The sequence below is a fragment of the Cetorhinus maximus genome, chromosome 14 (genome assembly GCF_964194155.1).
Source record: "Cetorhinus maximus chromosome 14, sCetMax3.hap1.1, whole genome shotgun sequence".
Taxonomy (NCBI): Eukaryota; Metazoa; Chordata; class Chondrichthyes; order Lamniformes; family Cetorhinidae; genus Cetorhinus; species Cetorhinus maximus.
Genome location: NC_135892.1, coordinates 13,977,008 through 13,999,412, shown reverse-complemented (window position 1 = coordinate 13,999,412; position 22,405 = coordinate 13,977,008). Strand labels below are relative to the sequence as shown.

General features: G+C 41.6%; 1 protein-coding gene across 1 annotated transcript in view; it reads right to left on the bottom strand.

Moving 5' to 3' along the window:
• vps54 (VPS54 subunit of GARP complex) overlaps nt 1-22,405 on the bottom strand; it is an 80,762-nt gene that overhangs the window by 14,554 nt on the left and 43,803 nt on the right. Inside the window, exons 14-18 of the mRNA XM_078556528.1 lie at nt 20,015-20,127; nt 19,560-19,623; nt 9,735-9,840; nt 7,647-7,734; nt 5,322-5,443 (exon numbers count right to left, since the gene is read on the bottom strand). Of these exons, the coding sequence (XP_078412654.1) occupies nt 5,322-5,443; nt 7,647-7,734; nt 9,735-9,840; nt 19,560-19,623; nt 20,015-20,127 (493 nt within the window). The remainder of the gene's footprint in view (nt 1-5,321; nt 5,444-7,646; nt 7,735-9,734; nt 9,841-19,559; nt 19,624-20,014; nt 20,128-22,405) is intronic.

The following is a 22,405-nucleotide window of genomic DNA, read 5'->3' as shown; positions in this document are numbered from 1 at the left end:
GTGAACTAGAGATTTGTAAAATAATAAGTTTGTTACACAACTAGGTAGATGAGTGAAAAAAATCTTTCTTTTTCATTCTACATCGTTTTCACTCTGAAGGCTGTCAACCAATGCAATCCTCACACTCCTGTACTGTATATAGATTAATAAAATACATGTCACAAGGAAAGGAATTGAATTAGCATAAGGAGATTTACAAGGGGACCCTAGATGCAACATTGCATGAATTATTTTCAATGCACAATATGATAAAGCAATTAAAAATAGAACACTAAACTATTTAGCCAGAACAAGCTGACTAAAATGATGCTAATACTTTACATAAAATGCATTATTCAGATTACACTTGGAGCAGTGTGCCCAATTTTTGACACCACAATGTATCAAGGATATTTATATATAAACAATGGATAGGGTGGGTGCAAGACTGACCACAGTCTTAAGGAAAGATTGAAGAACCAGTTCTACAGTCCGGAACGTAAATGGTTAACAAACAGCCAAATTCAACCATTAAAATATTAAATCATATATAAAGGTAAGTCCTAATAATTATTCTTCTAAATAGTCACTTGATAGTACAGGACTTCAAAATGCTGAAAAAAGAGACATGCTGTTGAAGCTTTTTGTCTTGCACTCATCAGAACAGAAGCAAGAATATCAAATTTCAAAGGGAACAAAGGTTCCCTGATGCATTCTCCATGGCAATACCTCAACCAGAGTCCACTTGCCAACCAATCAACACCCTTTTCCATTTGGTATAAATTGTTGTTCTCTTTGAAATTTGGTATTCTTGCATTTTTCTTATTATTCTGTTGGACCAAAGGACAAAAATGTAGATGAGTAGAAACCAAATTTAAAATGGAGGATAGTGTGAGAGGAGGACTCTGAGACAGGCAGTCAGCAGCACTCAGAGGAGAGTGCGAGAGGAGGACCCTGGGACAGGCAGTCAGCAGCATCTAGACGAGAGTGCGAGAGGAGGACCCTGGGTCAGGCAGTCAGCAGCATCTAGAGGAATGTGTGAGAGGAGGACCCTGGGACAGGCAGTCCGCAGCATCTAGAGAAGAGTGTGAAAGGAGGAACCTGGGACAGGCAGTCAGCAGCATCTAGAGAAGAGTGTGAAAGGAGGAACCTGGGACAGGCAGTCAGCAGCATCTAGAGAAGAGTCGATGAGCTGGAGTCCGAGCTGCGGACACTGCGACACATCAGGGAGGGGGAAGAGTTACCTGGATGCTGTTTTAGGAGACAGTCACACCCCTTAGATTAATTACATCAAATTTGGACCATGCTCAGGGACAGGAGGGTGTGACTGCGAGTGAGGCAGGAATGAGGATCCAAAATTTAGCTTTGGAGGAGCCTCAGCCAGTGCCCTTGTCCAATAGGTACAAGATTCTTGCTCCAATGTGGACGAGGGCACAGACTGCAGGGGGGTGAGTAAACTGACCACAGCACCGTGGTACAGAGTGCCATTCAAGTAGGGGGAGAAAAGAGAAATGTTGTAGTAGTAGTAGAGGATAGCACAGTTAGAGGAATAGATACTGTTCTCTGCAGCAAAGGCAGAGAGCCCTGAAGGCTGTATTGCCTACCTGGTGCCAAGGTTAAGGACATCTCTTCTGGGCTGGAGAGGAACTTGGAGTGGGAGGGAAAGAATCCAGTTGTCTTGGTCCATGTAGGTACTAACGACATAGGTAGGACTAGGAAAGAGGTTCTGCTGAGGGACTACGAGCAGCTCGGGGCAAAATTAAAAAAGAACCACAAAGGTAATAATCTCCAGATTACTACCTGAGCCACATGCAAATTGATGCAGGGTAAATAAGATTAGAGGAGTAAATGTGTGGCTCAAAAGACTGGTGTGAGAGAAATGGGTTCCGATTCAAGGGGCACTGGCATCAGTACTGGGGAAGAAGAGAGCTGTTCGATTGGGACGGGCTTCATTTGAACCATGCTGGGGCCAGTGTCCTGGCGAATCGTGTAACTAGGGCTGTAAATAGGACTTTAAACTAACTAGTGGGGAGAGGGTTCAATTGAAGGGAAATTTAAAAAATCAAAAAGAAACGAGAGAGCAGAGGTGCAGGGTAGTGAAGAGGTGAATGATAATCAAAGTGTGACAGGAAGGGGCAGAAAATATAAGCAGAAGAGTGCAGCAGAAATTAGAACCAGAATGAGTAATAATGGTAAAAGGTCAAAGCTTAAGGCTCTTTATCTGAATGTATGCAGCATTTGTAACAAGATAGATGAGCTGGCGGCATAAATAGAAATAAATGAACATGGCTTGATAGCTATTACAGAAACGTGGTTGCAGGGTGACCAAGACTGGGAACTCAATATTCAAGGGTATTTGACATTCTGGAAAAATAGGCAAAAAGGAAAAGGTGGGGGTAGCTTTGTTAATAAAGGAAGGTATCAGTGTGATGGTGGCGAGTAGTGATATAGATCGTGATGTGGAATCAGTTTGGGTGGAAATATGGAATAGCAAGGGGAAGAAGTCACGGATGGGAGTTGTCTATAGACCCCCGAAGAGTTGCCTCACTGTAGGACAAAGTATAAATCAGGAAATAACGGAAGCGTGTAAGAAAGGCGCTATAATTGTCATGCATGATTTTAATCTGCATATTGACTGGATAAATCAGACTGGCAGGGGTAACATATATGAATTTGTAGAATGCATCAGGGATTGTTTCTTAAGAGAAATACTTTGCAGAACCTACCCAGGAAAAGACTATTTCAGATCTAGTAATGTGTAATGAGGTGGGACCAATAAGAGATATCACAGCTAAGGATCCTCTAGGGGGTAGCGATCACAACGTGGTAGAATTTCAAATTCAGTTTGAGGGTGAGCAACTCAGGTCTCAAACCAGTGTCCTCAACTTAAATCAGAGCAATTACAGAGGTATGCAGAAAGAGCTGTCTAAAGTGGGCTAGGAAAATAGACTAAGGGGAAGGTCAGTGGATGAGCAGTGGCAGACATTTAAGCAGGTATTTCATAACGCTCAGCCAAAATTTATCCTGGTCAAAAAGAAGGACTCGATGAGAAGGATGAACCACCCGTGGTTAACAAAGGCGGTCAAGGAGGGTATCCAATCAAAAACTAAGGCATACAAAGTGGCTAAAACTAATGGAAGGCCAGAGGATTGGGAATTTTTTAGGAACCAGCAGCGGATGACTAAAAAGCTAATAAAGAGGGAGAAAATTGATTATGAAAGTAAATTGGCAAGAAATATAAAAACAAACAGCAAGAGCTTCTATGGGTATATAAGAAGAGAGTGGCTAAAGTGAGCGTGGGACCCTCAGAGGATGCGACTGGAGAACTGATACCAGAGAACAGGAAAACGGCAGATAATTTAAACCAATATTTTGCATCGGTCTTCACAGTGAAGGATACTATAAACATCCCAAAGATATCAGATAAGCAATGAGCTAATGGGAGGAAAGATCTTGTAACAGTCTCCATCACGAGGGACAAAGTATTTGACAAGCTAACGGGACAAGTCGCCAGGATCTGATGGTCTACGTCCAAGGGTTTTAAAGGAAGTGGCTGCAGAGATAGTGGAGGCATTGGTCGAAATATTCCAGAACTCACTGGATTCCGGGAGGGTCCCAGCAGATTGGAAAACCGCTAATGTGACGCCCCTGAGCAAGGAGGGAGACAAAAAGCAGGAAACTATAGGCCAGTCAGCCTAACATCTGTCTATGGGGAATGCTAGAGTCTGTTATTAAGGAAGAAATAACAGGACATTTAGAAAAGCTTATAGCAATCAAACAGAGTCAACATAGTTTTGTGAAAGGGAAATCATGTTTGACAAATTTGCTGTAGTTTTTTTGAGGACATTAGCAGAGTTGATAAAGGGGAACCGGTAGATGTAGTGTATTTGGATTTCCAGAAGGCATTCGATTAAGTGCCTCATAAAAGGCTATTGCACAAGATAGGAGCTCACAGTATTGGGGGTAATGTCTTAGCATGGATCAAGGATTGGTTAACACACAGAAGACAGTGTTGGGATTAATAGGTCTTTTTCAGATTGGAAAGACATAACTAGTGGAGTACCATAAGGATCAGTCCTAGGGTCTTGATTATTTACTATCTACATTAATGACTTGGAGGAGGGGGAAGAGTGTAATGTATCCAAATTTGCTGACGATACAAAAATAGGTGGGAAGGCATGTTGTGATGAGGACATGAGGAATCTGCAAGGGGATATAGATAGGTTGAGTGAGAGGGCAAAAACTTGGCAGATGGGGTTTAATGTAGGAAAGTGAGAGGTCATGCACTTTGGTAGGAAGAATCAAAAGGCAGACTATTATTTAAATGGAGAGAGACTCCAAAAAAGTGCAGCACAGAGGGATCTGGGTGTTCTTGTGCATGAAACACAAAAAATTAGCATGCAGGTGCAGGTAGTAATTAAGGCGGCAAACAGAATTTTGGCCTGTATTGCTAGGGGGTTGGAGTTTAAAAATAGGGAAGTCTTGTTACAACTGTACAGGGTGTTGGTATGGCCGCACCTGGAGTACTGCTTACAGTTTTGGTCCCTGTATTTAAGAAAAGAGATGCTGGCATTGGAGGCAGTTCAAAAGAAATTCACTAGACTGATCCCTGGGATGAAGGGGTTAACTTATAAAGAACAGCAAAACAGGTTAGGCCTTTATTCATTAGAATTTAGGAGAATGAGGGGTGATCTTATTGAATTGTACAAGATTACAAGGGGGCTTGACAGGGTAGATGTTGAGAAGGTGTTTCCGCTAGTGGGGGAATCTCAAACTAGGGGACATAGTTACAGAATAAGGGGACACTCATTTAAAACTGAGATGCGAAGGAATTTCTTCTCTCAGAGGGTAGTGAATGTCTGGAATTCTCTACCCTAGAGAGTTGTGGAGGCTAGATCAGTGAAAGTATTTAAAGAGGAGGTAGATAGATTTCTGAAATATCGGGGAGTTGAGGGCTACGAGGAACTGGCATGAAAGTGGAGTTGAGGCCTGGGGCAGATCAGCCATGATCTAATTGAATGGTGGGGCAGGCTTGAGGGGCCGAATGGACTACTCCTGCTCCTATTTCTTACGTTATGTCAGGAAGAGACAAAAACATTACAGACATTCAAAATACAACAAGATATTTAACAGGAAAGTGAGGATACCAGAGGGACAGACAAAAAATCCTCAACTTCATTGTCCTTATGTTCTTCGCAAAACAAAACTAGGGATAAACAAGTTTTCGGCAAACCCCACTCATTAAATAGGAACTTTTAAATCATTTTTGTCTCACTGGTTCCAATCCAGCTTAAAGTTCATGTTTAACATATTACGATTTAGAAGATGCTTAACAATATTACCTTAGTTATATGGTCAAAGTGCCTCAGCATATTGTACTGCTTTGGCTGTAGCCGAGCTTCAAAGTGCACTCTAATTTTGGGAATGTAGTGCACAATAAGCTGTAAACAACGAGAGGCAAGAGCTACATAGATAAAATTAAGAGAAATGCAAGATTATTAACGAAGCGTTAAACCTTTTAATGGACATCAAGAGATGGAAGACAATGAATTAAATAGAAATTCTTAAACAGAAATGGGCCATTTGACCTAATCATTCTGTGCTGGTGCTCATATTCTACAAAAGCAGTAATCACAATGCCATGTACCCGCTTGGTTTCCATAATCCCTCAGCCACCTATATAGCCCATTCTTAAATGCTGACATGGTTTTTGCTTCAATCACTACTTGTAGAAATGCAACCTGTCTCACAGCCTGGAAAAAAAAAATCATCTCCAGCACTCTATCATAAATATCTTGTGGTTAATCTTCAATCTATATCCCCTTGCATCACTGGAAAACTTTTTCTATGTACTTTGTCCCATTCCTTCGTAATTTTAAACACCTCTCTCAAAACACAATTTAATCTCCTCTGCTCTGACAAAAACAAACAACGTCAAGCATTCAAAGTCAGACCAGGCAGCATATTAGTGAATCTACACTCCAACCCCTGTACTGCCTGAACATCCTTTGTATAATGTCCAAAACTTCACACACAACTGTGATCTTACTAGAGATTTACTGTTGCACTGTCACTTTCATATTCTACACATCATGCCTTAAAAACCGTGTACTCCAATACTGTTGTTAATTGCCTTGTCCAGTTAAGCTGCTGCTTTTTAGTTCTTGTGATCATGACCTCCCAAAACCCTCTGCTCCCCTATATCACCTAACATCCTTCCAAAGTATTTTTTTAAATCAACATGCTCCTCCCCATGGCTACTGATATCAAATTTCACCCAAAATCTCCTTAAGTTCTCAGATTTTATACCCATTTTACCATCATTTACAAACATGGATAGCACTCTCTCTAGCTCTATATCCAAATCACTGATGTGCACAGTGAACAGGTGCAGTCCCTGAACAGAACCCTGTGGAACACTGTTACTCAATTCCAACCACTCTGAGAAACTGCCCCTTACACCCACTGTTTCCTCCCTTCTAACTGAGTTACTGTATTTGCCCCAATTCCATAGGCCTATAATCTTCTGTGTGGTACTTTGTCAGAGGTATTATACTCAAAACTAAATCATGTGTGTATTATTTAACAGAGTAGAAATTATCACAATCTCCGACTTGTTTTAATTTCATTTTGTCCAGTACAGACATAGTAATTTTGCCTGCCATCATTCTTTCTCTCTGACTCCTTCCAGAGTTATATTTCACACAGCTAATTTATGCAAGATTGTTGTGTAGCATGCACCACACAATTCACAGTAGGAAGAAGTCAAATGAGTTCATATATTATGAGTATAATCAAACATTTGCATTGCCAAAATCAGAAGTAATATCCTTTATATTCTAGGATGTGGGTTTAAAGCTGACATTTATCCGTGTCATAGTACTGGCTGATATGAAAAAGTTCTACTAATAGCACTAACTCATATAGCGCCCTCCCTGTTAAAAGGGAACAGTATTAAATCTATTTGCTGGGGTTCTGGGCTCAATATCAGCACACGCAGAAATAACACTTGGAAAATTAAAATTGCATTTGGTGTGGAGGGCTATGGGGAAGTTACACTGGTAGGAGAAGTAGTGGAGTAAATATCTGATCTCTGCTCTACACAGCAGCACTGACCACGTTATGTTTCCCTGGGTGTTGTCAGGAACACAGCTGAGGCACTATTTGTTCTGGCGGGCTAGCTGATGCTGGAAGATCCTGCTTGTGAGCTTCTCCCCTAGGATCCACCAAAGCCAAGTGTGCAGATCAGGAGTTGTTGCCTCATCTGCTTTCCCAGCTGGGGACAGCTAAGCAACTCCTTGATGAGAAGGGTCACAATTATGGATTATCCCAGGAGTGGAAAAATTAAGTGCCAAAGATCTAAGGAGTTTTTTTTGAGCAAGTTTATTTGCTGGAAATTGACGAAACACTATATATCCTAAGTACTGTAATTTTCACATTTAATAAAGCTATTATTAATTAGCAAGGAAACATTAACCATATTAAACTTGTGTTCTTTAAACTCTTTCAAAAGCAGTACCCATTATAATCTTGAGTCATGATTGTTAATAAGTGATTCCATGCATTCTGCACTTAGAATGATGTACAGCCAGGTTCACTAAATACATTAAAAAAATGCACAAGATCAGCTAGATGAATTATGTTAGGAAGACAAAAAGAATATGTACCTAAGTTTTTGGTAGTTATTGTTTTCAGTCCCACAACCTGTAATGCACCTGCTCCGAGTACAAGCTGACAGCTTCGTGAATTAAAATGCTAAAACAAAATAAGTAAGAACACCATTAAGAGCTTTTTTGAAAAGGCTCTGAATTTACATATTTATTGCTTGGAGCAACATTCCAGATGGTAATAAATGATACGTAAATAAACATTTACAATTCCAAACCATTAATAAATCACAAAGGAGTTACACAAAGAATGCTTCACTGTGAACATAATTTGCTGATACTCCTTCATGAGTACAGAAGGTCTGTAAACAGAAGCACCAACTGATTCCAGCAGCTCTTTAACATGAGGCAACCACAGCTATACACAACAAACACTGCAAGATTCTACTGGTGAATTTACTGGTGTTTAAAACAAGTTTGGGATCTGGTCCATTCAACAACTTTGAATACAGAGGCATGACTGAACAATAATGGAGAAATCAGATTTTTTTCTTAAAACACAAGAAAAAGCGATTCTCTCTTATATTGATCTAGCACCATTTCAGAACATTCAACCTTTATAATGCCATGAAGCTATTAATGTGTATAATATTATTGGAAAATATTTTTCATTTAAAATAGAAGTTTAGTCTGTGGGTGTGTCTTAATTGGATTAAAGCCAGCTAGTCTGGGTGCTTTGATGTGTACTAGTTTTGAGATGTAAGAGTGATAGAGCGCATTTGCATTTTTTTTTGAATAGAGCATTCAAGGGGGTGAAACCTGGCACCTAGCTAGTAGAGACCATGCAATGTTTATATTACTAATAAGGGGTTTTATTGTTAGAATTGGGCTACAAAGGGATTAGTGACACAATGCGAATTTACATTCAATGAGCTGTGCTGGGTATAACAGACAGCAGTTGTGTGTGTGCAGGGTAGAGGCAATGCAAGATCAAAGCAGCTGTAAGCCTACAACGGTCTCCACAGGAACCAAAATGAGAGGAACCTCATCTTGAATTTGTACGGTGAAAATGCTTTGCCTGGTGTCTGCTAAAAGTCTATGGGTTGCTGTTGCCTTAATGGAGATTAGTTTGGGAATTTGTTAAAAGTTATGATAGTAGTGATTTGCAGCCATGTGTATGTGTTTAATGTGTTGTAACTTAATAAATGTCTCATGTATTTTGATATAAAAACCTCTCGAGAATTGGTGGTCTGATTCCTGAATTTAGAGTTGCATCTCAAACATACCACTTAAAATATAGGTTAAAGTTTCCGTCTGGGATTTTTAAATAACTCAGCTTTACCAACTGCTGGGTAATAAAAATAGCAATTTGCTAAGTTTCAAGAAAAGAATGCCCAGCTTTGAGGTGCGAAAAGGCATTTCAGTGCTCAAGGAATGGTTTGCATTAAATTTTATTTTCTTAATTGGCATAAATTATAATTGACTCACAAACCACATTAAAATAAGGGTGACAAAATTCTAAAATAATTCCTTTGGGGATACTGGGTGATTGAGGTTGGCACCCTGGGTTTAATTAACCCCACAACAGAGGAATGGTACTTTTGTTTCTCTTTGCTAACTGCAAGGACAAAATAACCTGAAACTCTTTCCTTGTGATCCTTGCTGTATGGCACAAACTGTCTTGTAACCAAACAGGAATTGACACGGTCAATCGGACTCAAAGATACCAAGCAGGGTAACTCGTTCAAGAAATGGAAAAATACATATTTCTGCAGCAGATGCTCAAATTGAACAGAGAAATAGTTGGGACAGAGTAGGGAGACTTTTAAATCTGCATTCGATCTATGTTGCAGCTGGTTTGAGGGCTCCTGATCCTAAAATGGGACTAGTGTGTCATTCGCTAACACTGCAAGTCTCACCCTGAAAAGAACAAACATTTGATTAAAGAAAACTAAAGATTTTCCACAAAGATTCATTTTCATTTTGGTCTCCTTACTTCTCCACACTTGAAGAAGTGAGAGAGAAATCCCCTTTCACAAGACCTTGCCCAGCTCATCAGTCTGTGTGTGAATGCTGGCAAGCTAATCAACCATGAACAGCATCACAGCTAAGCTATACTGTTATAACAAATAGTTTTTAAATAAGTACCTTTAATAAATCTGAGAGACGAGTGAGCATGTCAGTAGTAATTGAAGGGATATCATCTACACACTGACAGTATTCAAATATTATTCTTATTAACAGCAAAACAGTCCTGTCAAGATAAAAGAAACAAAGAATTATAAACCCCTTGTTGTTACAATGTCAATGAAGGATAAGAATGGCTGAGCGGTAGCGTTGCCGCATAAACAAATACACCACAACACATGCAGGTTAAACGTACTGAACATATTGCAGTGTGCTCCCACACCAAGGGTGCAACAGTGATGCTTGCAGACAGTGAATGAACATCACTCAGAGGTTTAAGAGACCAATATATGTGCAGTTCTTAAAAAGAGAAACTAGCCTCAAGCTTGACCCCAGCTGATGAAACATTGAAGCTCTCAAATGAATAGTGTTCCGATTTGGACCATTAAATTTTTCTCAGTGGCGGAAAATCCTCAGTAAATAAATATTGATACGCGCCTGGAGACATCCATATACTAATTTCTGAATGACAGTTTGAGTGACGCAATAGACATTGCTATTGCTGCAGAAAGCATTTTTATTATTCATGGGATGTTGGACTGGCTGGCTAGGCCAGCATTTATTGCCCAACCCTAATTGCCCTTGAGAAGGTGGTGCTGAGCTGCCTTCTTGAACCGCTGCAGTCCATGTGGTGTAGATACACTCACAGTGCTGTTACGGGGGGAGATCCAGGATTTTGACCTAGCGACAGTGAAGGAACGGTGATATATTTCCAAGTCAGGATGCTGAGTCCCTTGGAGGGGAACTTCCAGATGGTGGTGTTCCCATGTGTCTGCTGCCCTTGCCTTCTAGATGGTAGTGGTCGTGGGTTTGTAAGGTGCTGTCTAAGGGGCCTTGGTGAGTTCCTGCAGTGCATCTTGTAGATGGTACGCACTGCTGCCAATGTGCATCGGTGGTGGGAGTGAATGTTTGTCGATGGGGTGCCAATCAAACGGGCTGCTTTGTCCTGGATGGTGTCAAGCTTCTTGAGTGCTGTTGGAGCTGCACTCATCTAGGCAAGTGGACAGTATTCCATCACACTCCTGACTTGCGCCTGGTAGATGGTGAACAGGCTTTGGGGAGTCAAGAGGTGTGTTACTCACCGCAGAATTCCCAGCCTCTGAACTGCTCTTGTAGCCACAGTATTTATATGCCTATTCCAGTTTCTGGTCAACAGTAACCTCCAGGACATTGATAGTGGGGGATTCAGCAAAGGTAATGCCATTGAACATCAAGGGGCGATGGTTAGATTCTCTTTTGTTGGAGATGGTCACTGCCTGGCATTTGTGTGGCATAAATGTTACTTGCCACCCCAAGCCTGGATATTGTCCAGGTCTTGCTGCATTTGGACATGGTCTGCTTCAGTATCTGAGGAGTCGTGAATGCTGTTGATCATTGTGCAATCATCAGCGAACATCCCCACTTCTGACCATATGATGGAAGGAAGGTTATTGATGAAGCAGCTGAAGATGGTTGGGCCGAGGACATTAACCTGAAGAACTCCTGCAGTGATGTCCTGGAAAGGAGGTGATTGACCTCCAACAACCATCTTTATTTGTGCTAGGCATGACTCACAGCAGTGGAGAGTTTTCCCCCTGATCCTCATTGACTCCAGTTTTGCTGGGGCTCCTTGATGCCATTTTTGGTCAAATGCTGCCTTGATGTCAAGGACAGCCATTCTCACCTCACTTATGGAGTTCAGGAAAGTGAAAAACATAGAACCATAGAACACTACAGCACAGAAAACAGGCCATTCGGCGCTTCTAGTCTGTGCCGAAATATTATTCCGCTAGTCCCATTGACCTGCACCTAGTCCATAACCTTCCAGACCTCTCCCATCCACGTATCTATCCAATTTATTCTTAAAACTTAAGAGTGAGCCCGCATTTACCACGTCAGATGGTAGCTCGGTTCACACACTCACCACTCTCTGAGTGAAGTTCCCCCTAATGTTCCCCCTAAACCTTTCCCCTTTCACCCTAAAGCCATGTCCTCTCGTGTTTATCTCTCCTAATCTAAGTGGAAAGAGCCTACTCGCATTTACTCTGTCTATACCCCTCATAATTTTGTAAGCTTCTATCAAATCTCCCCTCATTCTTCTACGCTCCAAGGAATAAAGTCCTAACCTGTTTAATCTTTCCCTGTAACTCAACTCCTTAAGACCCGGCAACATCCTAGTAAATCTTCTCTGCACTCTCTCAATCTTACTGATATTCTTCCCGTAGTTAGGCGACCAGAACTGCATACAATACTCCAAAGTCGGCCTCATCAATGTCTTATACAACCTCACCATAACATACCAACTCCTATACTCAATACTTTGATTTATGAAGGCCAGCATGCCAAAAGCTTTCTTTACAACATTGTCTACCTGTGACGCCACTTTCTGGAAATTATGTATCTGAACTCCCAGATCCCTTTGTTCCTCCACACTCCTCAGTGCCCTACCATTTACTGTGTATGTCCTACCTTGGTTTGACCTTCCAAAATGTAACACCTCACACTTTTCCACATTAAATTCCATCTGCCATTTTCTGGCCCATTTTTCCAGTTGGTCCAGATCTCTCTGCAAGCTTTGAAAGCCTTCCTCGCTGTCCACAACGCCTCCGATCTTAGTGTCATCAGCAAACTTGCTGATCCAATTCACCACATTATCATCCAAATCATTGATATAGACAACAAACAACAATGGTCCCAGCACAGATCCCTGAGGCACACCACTAGTCACAGACCTCCAGTCTGAGAAGCAATCATCCACTACCACTCTCTGTCTTCTCCCACACAGCCAATTTCGAATCCAGTTTACAACCTCTCCATTGATACCAAGTGTCTGAACCTTCTGAACTAACCTCCCATGTGGGACCTTGTCAAAGGCCTTACTAAAGTCCATGTAGACAACATCCACAGCCATTCCTTCATCTACTTTCTTGGTAACCTCCTCGAAAAACTCTACAAGGTTCGTTAAACACGACCTATCATGCACAAAGCCATGCTGACTATCCTTAATCAGCCCTTGGCTGTCCAAATAATCATATATCCGATCTCTCAGAACACCTTCCAATAATTTACCTACTACTGACGTCAGGCTCACTGGCCTGTAATTACCTGTTTACTTTTGGAGCCTTTTTTAAACAACGGAACAACATGAGCTACCCTCCAATCCTCCGGCACCTCACCCGTGGCTAAGGTCATTTTAAATATTTCTGCCAGGGCCCTTGCAATTTCTACACTAGTCTCCCTCAAGGTCCGAGGGAATATCATGTCAGGCCCGGGGGATTTATCTACCTTTTATTCGCTGTAAGGCAGCAAGCACCTCCTCCTCTTTAATCTCTATATGTTCCATGACACTATTGCTTGTTTCCCTTCCTTCCTTATACACTATGCCAGTTTCCTGAGTAAATACTGATGCAAAAAAAAACATACTAGTAAAACAATATAGGAAAAACATATAAAGTACAGAATTTTCAAAAAGATTGCATTTGCATCATTTATCGGCCCAGACAATGGCTGATTAGCTCAGTTGGCTAGATGGCTAGTGTGTGGGTCAGAATACTGCCAACAGGATGGACTGAATTCCCGTTCTGGCTGAGGTAGACTTGGGATCTGCCTCCTTGCTCTGCCACGGAGAGTGGAAGGCAATGGCAAAGCATCACTGACAAAAGAACTGCCGGGGAAATGGCTCAGGATGAAGCACCAGCAGACAATGAATAAGTCCTGCTTCTGGGCAGAGCACTCATGGAATGGAATGGATATAGGTCCAGACAGAGGAAAACTAAAGTCTTCCCCAATCTCTTGGGATTCCCTGGTTTGAAATCTGTGCTGAAACCTCAGAAGAATACCTTGTGGAGGCTAAAGACTATTAATTGAAACCACAAGCAAACCATTAGGCAAGTATACCATTTATTGTACTGTCAAGGACCATCACTTTGTACATTAGAGAGCAGCCTCAAATTATTTTTATCATGCTGACCACAATGAACTAAGTACAGATAGACCAAACTCATTTCAAATAAATAGGATACATCTATGGGTATAAAATTACCCTGATGAAAGAGATCTGGCACATCAGATGGAATGCACTGCTGTGGTCCCAGGCAGACCTTATGGCACGAGAGGATTACTTTGCATCTATAAAAACCCTGATGGCAATTTCCAAGGTTAAGCTACAAATGAAAGAGGGGCCTTCATTCTATCAGTTCAGGTTGCATTCAAACCCAGGTTCCAGAGGTTAAAGTACACCACCCTAACCAATTCTACTGTTACAATCCCAGCTAAGATTACCCCATGGACAAGCCTGATCCCAGGATGGAACCCGGCTTGATAGATCCTAATTTTAATTTTTTGTTTAGATACATGGAGAGTAGGTACTGAACAGAGGTGCTGAAGTCAGCTGATGAACTTCTAACAAAGGAATAAAACATTTACTTAACAAGAAAAGATGAACTATATTACAATACTCCTTCACCCACAACTATACCTTTACAGACATATACAGATTTGTAAGGATAACACAAGTTACAAAAGTTATCTTATACTCTAATGTTCACAGTAAGCGCACAGTCCATGAAAACCAACAGGCGACCTGTGGTCAGACACACCACACTCTGAAAACAAATGACAGATGCCACCCCAAACATATGCTATGGATCACTCATCAACTCCCCCCCAGATGCTTGTCACACCGTGAACCAACCAGTCGCATTGAACTCCATCTTTCACATGAGAGTTTCCAATCTCCACTCCCCAAGAATTCGCTTTGGAATTTTCTCCCAAATCGATGTTTTCTCCCAGACACCTTCCACATGGGTCCACCTCCAGGGTTTCAAACTCTCCTTTCGATATTCCTCTCCCCAGGTCACCACATGCATTCAAGCTCTTTTCCACGCAGTCTCTCTCATTGACTCAGCCATCAATAGTACGCCACTGCTTCATATGCCCATAGCAGAAAGCTACAGACCTTCAGTTGTTTCTTTGGACCTTCTGACATCTCACAAGCCTTTATATAGCTTTGAATCTGCTTCTTGTAGCTTTTCTTCCTTGAAGCCTTTCTCTGCTCCTCACTCTTAACTTCACAACAGGGCCTTTTCCAGGTTCCTGTCCTTCCTTTGACTAGAAGGTCTTCTTGGGATTTTCCCCTGTTCCACTCCCTGGATTTTGGGGACTTTGCTCCAGTCTCTCCTTGGCAGATACTTTCAATTGAACTTCAACTGCTTTCTCTTTAGTTTGTGTGTATGTGTGTGTGTGTGTGTGTGTGTGTGTGGGTCCTGCCTCTCTGGGCCCGTCGGTACACAACTGCACAGTTCTTTCTACTCGTGTTCGCTTTAACTTCATCCCTAGAGTCACAAAACTCATTAGAAATGCATGTATACAAACAGCTTTAGACCTGCTGTCTCCCTCAAAAGTGAAACTAAGTCCCAGGTTTCACCTTTAAAAGTGAAGCTAAAACTCAACTTGACCTTTTCTTAACACACAAATACAGAAATACAAATCAAACAAACTTTCAAGCTAAACTCATTCCTAACACTCACAAATACAAATATAATCTACTTAAACAGTCTCTATTTCCTAATACTAACTTCCAACAGATATTTTTCTTATAAAGCTAAAGTTTTCAGCCTTCTATACCCTATCTGATACCAAAATTATTCCACTTGCTTGCGCGTACCGTGCTGTGCTTCTTCTGAGACAGTTGCTATGAGGTGCTCCAGGAGATTCATCATCTAAATTCCCTCTTCAACCATGGAGTGGTTTCACCATCACAAGGTGCACTCCTGCGTTGGAGTTAACATTGTGTAGAGATATGAAGGTGGAGCCGTCTTAGCACCTTGTTGCACATCAAGTTGTTTACTCTGACACCCTGTGCAGTTCACCCCCGCCCCATCAGCTTTCTAAGGCTCCTCATATCTCTGCCAATGGCCAGCTTGGTGATCTACTCGCAGCTTCCTGACTGGTCCTTGGATTGTCCTACCTTGACATCACAAACAGCTCTGGTGAAATTGGGAAGATGCTCAGTGAGGAATTGCTGGGGGTGGAGGGGGTGAGTTTCCTTCATAAATGATCAATTTTTGATGCAATGCAACTTTGTTAATGCTTAGTTAGTTAGTGGATTGCCTGCTTAAATCATTCCTTTATTCCACAAAAATGGCCATAGTTTTAATGACATGCAGGCACTTGTTGAACCCATCAGGCAACACAGTAATGCAGCACTAAAACATTAATGTATTAATCTACCTAGTTAAATATATAATTTATATTATTTGGGTATTGCTGATGAAAGAAGACACGTCAAAGTTTTTCGTCAACGGCATGCCCCAGCAGCTGTTCGCAACGAGCAAGGTACAAACCGTACCCAACCAGCCCGTGCTTGCAAAACTCAAAACAGTGTCCAACATTAGATGTGATTCCGTGATTTGCTAAATAATCCTCAGTGTGCTAAAAATTACACTGACAACCAATTTAAGATTGTCAGTCAGACTCGCAGTGTGGCATATTTGCGTGTACTGGAGGCTATTAATACACAGGGCCCTGTTCTTTGCAGACAGACAGAGCACGTACACACATTGCACCTGTTCCAGCTAAACAAAATAAGTGACAGCCATTCACTGTCTCATTCCTCAGGGTAATGCCTTGACCAATCAGGGTCAAGCTGCCTGGTTTAAATTTCAAACAATGCTTGCCAGTTAACTGTCAGCCACCATCACTGGTGCATTCTCCTTGGCAACACCTCTACCAATCAGAGTCTACTTGCCAACCAATTAGCACTCTCCTCTCATACAGTATAAATTGTTGTTTTCCCTTTATATTGGTATTTTTGCAAAGTGTCTTGATGGGTGCAAGACGAAAAGCTCCGACAAGTCTCTTTTTTCAGCAATACTCAAGCTCTGCACTACCAAACTACTTTTTATACAATCTGATACGAAAATGCTATATCTATATTACTTCTCTCAAAATATCTTTACCATGTTGTCTGTGGATAAGTACAAATATATCTAGGTAGCCATGCATGGGATCTTGAGAGTACCAAAAACTGGTTTGGTGAATATTTTGCTACCCACAGTGAATTCTATGATGAAAGTAGCACTTCCAATTTGTTCAGCAAGAAAATGCCTGTGCTTCATGCAATACACTTTTTAAAAATTAAGTTGGTAGCTGATCTTTCCACCAGCAAATTTCAAAACTGAGGCTGTTGCTTAGTTATCAAATGCACAAGTCAAGTTGTTAGATCAGTAGATGAGTTAGGACACGGGGGCTATGACTCAGTGTTAATCAAACATTAATAGGTATACGATGGATGTTCACAGTGGCACCCCCACACGAGTCACCATGTATACTGAATGCTTCATTGTGTCCCTCTACTTGATTGTGAATAGAAGCCTTTAGTTTGGACTAAATGAAGGTCTTTGTTCAGCTCCGTACACTAGGAAGTTGAATTCAAGCTTGACATAGGAATTAAATCACCTAATATATGATCTCACATTGGAAAACTTTCAAAGGACCTTCATCCAGTGTACAAGACTGCATATATTCTAAAGGGAGTATTTTAACCACTTTTGGATAGATTCAACTATATGTTTTAAGCTCTGCACTATGCTCTTACTGTAGCTCACTGTCTTCGTGTTACATTACTCATGAATAAGCCAATTAATTTTAGTCTTTTGACCTGTCTATTTAGTATTAGAAGACAGGGAAATGGGCTGGACACCAGTCTCCAGAGCTTTATGTAGTAAATCGGGATTAGTCATAGCAGGTTAACCCACTCAACATATTTAAAGGTTTTGGATCTTGTGAAATTTGTTCTACTTCTGGAAATCAGAGCACAAACCAAGAGAGTTGACAGAAAGCCCGTACTATAATGAAAGGCAGCCTTACCCAACTACAGCCCGTATTATACGAAATGGCAGCCTTACACAACTACAGCCCGTAACTATAATGAAAGGCAGCCTTACCCAACTACAGCGCGTACTATAATGAAAGGCAGCCTTACCCAACTACAGCCCGTACTATAATGAAAGGCAGCCTTACCCAACTACAGCCCGTATTATACGAAATGGCAGCCTTACCCAACTACAGCCCGTATTATACCAAATGGCAGCCTTACCCAACTACAACCCGTATTATACCAAATGGCAGCCTTACCCAACTACAGCCCGCACTATAACGAATGGCAGCCTTACCCAACTACAACCCGTATTATAATGAATGGCAGCCTTACCCAACTACAACCCATATTATACCAAATGGCAGCCTTACCCAACTACAGCACGTACTATACCAAATGGCAGCCTTACCCAACTACAGCCCGTATTATACCAAATGGCAGCCTTACCCAACTACAGCCCGTATTATACCAAATGGCAGCCTTACCCAACTACAGCCCGTATTATAACGAATGGCAGCCTTACCCAACTACAGCCCGTACTATACTGAATGGCAGCCTTACCCAACTACAACCTGTACTATACCAAATGGCAGCCTTACCCAACTACAGCCCGTATTATACTGAATGGCAGCCTTACCCAACTACAGCCCGCACTATACCGAATGGCAGCCTTACCTAACTACAACCTGACTATACCATATGGCAGCCTTACCCAACTACAGCCCGTATTATACTGAATGGCAGCCTTACCCAACTACAACCCGTATTATACCGAATGGCAGCCTTACCCAACTACAGCCCGTATTATACCAAATGGCAGCCTTACCCAACTATAGCCCGTATTATACTGAATGGCAGCCTTACCCAACTACAGCCTGTATTATACCGAATGGCAGCCTTACCCAACTACAGCTCGTATTATACTGAATGGCAGCCTTACCCAACTACAGCTCGTATTATACTGAATGGCAGCCTTACCCAACTACAGCTCGTATTATACTGAATGGCAGCCTTACCCAACTACAACCTGTACTATAACAAAAGGCAGCCTTACCCAACGACAACCCGTATTATACCAAATGGCAGCGTTACCCAACTACAACCTGTATTATACCGAATGGCAGCCTTACCCAACTACAGCCCGTATTATACTGAATGGCAGCCTTACCCAACTACAGCCCGTATTATACTGAATGGCAGCCTTACCCAACTACAGCCTGTATTATACCGAATGGCAGCCTTACCCAACTACAGCCCGTATTATACCGAATGGCAGCCTTACCCAACTACAGCCTGTATTATACCGAATGGCAGCCTTACCCAACTACAGCCCGTATTATACCGAATGGCAGCCTTACCCAACTACAGCCCACACTATAACGAATGGCAGCCTTACCCAACTACAGCCCGTATTATACCGAATGGCAGCCTTACCCAACTACAGCCCGTATTATACCAAAAGGCAGCCTTACCCAACTATAGCCCGTATTGTAACGAATGGCAGCCTTACCCAACTACAGCCCGTATTGTACTGAATGGCAGCCTTACCCAACTACAGCCCGTACTATAACGAATGGCAGCCTTACCCAACTACAGCCCGTACTATAACGAATGGCAGCCTTACCCAACTACAGCCCGTATTATACCGAATGGCAGCCTTACCCAACTACAACCCGTATTATACTGAATGGCAGCCTTACCCAACTACAACCCGTATTATACCGAATGGCAGCCTTACCCAACTACAGCCCGTATTATACCAAAAGGCAGCCTTACCCAACTACAGCCCGTATTATACCAAAAGGCAGCCTTACCCAACTACAGCCCGTATTATACCAAAAGGCAGCCTTACCAAAATATAGCCCGTACTATAACGAAAGGCAGCCTTACCCAAATACAGCCCGTATTATAATGAAAGGCAGCCTTACCCAACTACAGCGTATTTCTGTCCATCAACAGATAAGAAATCAGCTGGTTTTCGCTCTTGTGGAGCTAAAAAGTAAACAATTCACTTTTAATACAAATAAAATGCAATATCCGCTACATTCACAGAATTAAATTCTCTCTACTTGAATGGCTTTTTGATAACTGAAGATTATGCAAAATTGATAAAGAATTAATGACATCATTCGGTTAATGAGATCAGATAGGAAGAGACTTATTATTTTTCTCTCATATAGGTGGCTCAGTTTAGTGTAAATCTCTCAGTCTATGAAAATTTTCACATGCTGGCTAACAGACATTCAGCATTTAAACTTTTAAAATATATTTCTATATAATTGTAAAACTTTATTTCCATACTTAGAAATTAAAGAAACATTTCCTCCAACAAGTAAAATCTGATAAAAAGTTGATTTTTAAAAAAGATTTGTGAAGAATTGACCTGTGGTTTTTTTCTCGGGTAAAGCAATCACTCCATCCTCGATGGAATTGACCAAGTCTTGAAACTCAGCTGGAACCTCAGCTTGTTTCCAACGTTCATTATCCAACAGAAGGCTTTGGCAAAACAAAAATTGACACATCAGAATCCCATACATTAGGATTTCTGTAATTATATATGACTACTGATAACAAAAAAATCAGACCTTTATAAGATTATTGCACTTTGATAATCTTTACTTGAAATTAGAAACCTATAACATAGAAAATAGGAGCAGGAGGAGGTCATTCTGCCCTTTGAGCCTGCTCCGCCATTCAATATGATCAGGGCTGATGCTCTATCTCAATGCCATACTCCCGCTCTCTCCCCATACCCCCTGATGCCTTTAGAGTCCAGAAATCTATTTCCTTCTTAAACATATTCAGTGACTTGGCCTCCACAGTCCTCTGTGGTAGAGAATTCCACAGGTTCACCACCCTCTGAGTGACGAAGTTTCTCATCATCTCAGCCCTGAATGGTCTACCCTGTATCCTGAGGCTGTGATCTCTTGTTGGAGACCCCAGTTAGAGGAAACATCATCCCTGCATCCAGTCTGTCCAGCCCTGTCAGAATTTTATATGTTTCAATGAGATCGCCTCTCATTCTTCTAAACTCCAGTGAATACAGGTCAAGTATGAGGCCCAACCTGTCCTCATATGACAATCCTGCCACCCCAGCAATCAGTCTGGTGAACCTTTGCTGCACTCCCTTTATGGCAAGTATATACTTTCTTAGGTAAGGACACCAAAACTGCATACAATACTCCAGATGTGGTTTCACCAAGGCCCTGTACAGCTACAGCAAGACATCCTTGCTCCTGTATTCTAGTCCTCTTGCAATGAAGGCCAGCATAACATTTGCCTTCTTAACTGCTTGCATGCTTACCTTCAATGATTGGTGTGCAAGGACACCCAGGTCCCTTTGTACATCAACATTTCCCAATCTATCACCATTTAAATAATACTCTGCCATTCTGTTTTTCCTACCAAAGTGGATAACTTCACACTTATCCATTTTATACTGCATCTGCCATGTATTTGCCCACTCACTCAACTGGTCTAAATCGCCTTGAAGCCTCTCAACATCCTCCTCACCACTACCAAACTAACCGTGTCATCAGCAAACTTGGAAATATTACATTTGGTTCCCTCACCCAAATCATTGATATATATTGTAAATAGCTGGGGCCCAAGCACCGATCCCTGTGGTGCCACACTAGTCACTGCCTGCCATTCAGAAAAAGACCCAATTATAACCGGTAATGATTGACTGTGAATATTTAATATGAAAGATTGCTGTCAGAGGCTCTGCTTTCCTCTCTAACTTACTTCCGCATTTTAGAATGTGTGCCATGAGGGCCCAGCACACTGTCTACTTGAGTTGCATCAGTCTTTCTCCCCCATACAACTTCCTGATCTTTAGTATTCCTGTTCACTGTTCCTCTTCCCTTTCGCATCCACCATTACATGCTTCCCCAAAAATCAAGGCAAAGTATTAATTTATTATCTCTGCCATTCCTTCATCTTTCATAAGGCTTCTTTTTATATCTTTAATTGATCCTACCTTTTGTTAACTATTTTACTATTAAAACACTTTTTAAAAATCCTTTTCTGTTAAGCTATCTAAAAGTTTTGCTTCATAGCCTCTCACCCTTTCTGACCTTTTTTTGCTTCCCTTGCATCCAGCTTGTCATTTGCATCAATAACCCTAGATTTTATCATGTGCCTCTTTCAGAATCAAAAATAGGAGTAGGCCATTCAACCAATGGAGCCCACTCCACCATTCAGTAAGATCATGGCTGATCTGATTCTAATTCAGTTTTCCTGCCTGTGCCCCCTCCCCCCACCCCCATAACCCTTGACTCCCTTTGATGGTCAAAATCTTACCTCAGCCTTGCATATATTCAATGGCCCAGCCTCTACTCCTCTCTGGGGAAAAGGGTTCCGAAGACTAATGGTTCACTGAGAGAAGAAATTCCTCCTCATCTCAGTCTTAAATTGTGTCCCCAGCTCCAGATTCGCCATGAGGGGAAACATCCTTTCAGCATCCACTCTGTCAAGCCCCCTCAGAATCTTATATGTTTCAAGATGATCACTTCTCATTCTTCCAAACTCCAATGAGTATCCAGTGGAGTCTCACATTAGCTTCTCATTTAGAGTTTAGATCCTCAGACCAATGCCTATTTTCATTGTCCTTACAGAAACGTAATTTCTTCAAATTAAAAATTGGACATTAGAATTTGTAAGAATGATGAGAATGTATGTTTGCATAGAATACAAGGCACCCACTGTTGGATTAGTTTCGTATAAATACCTGGTTTTAATCACATTTCCAGAATCTAAAACAACAGCATAG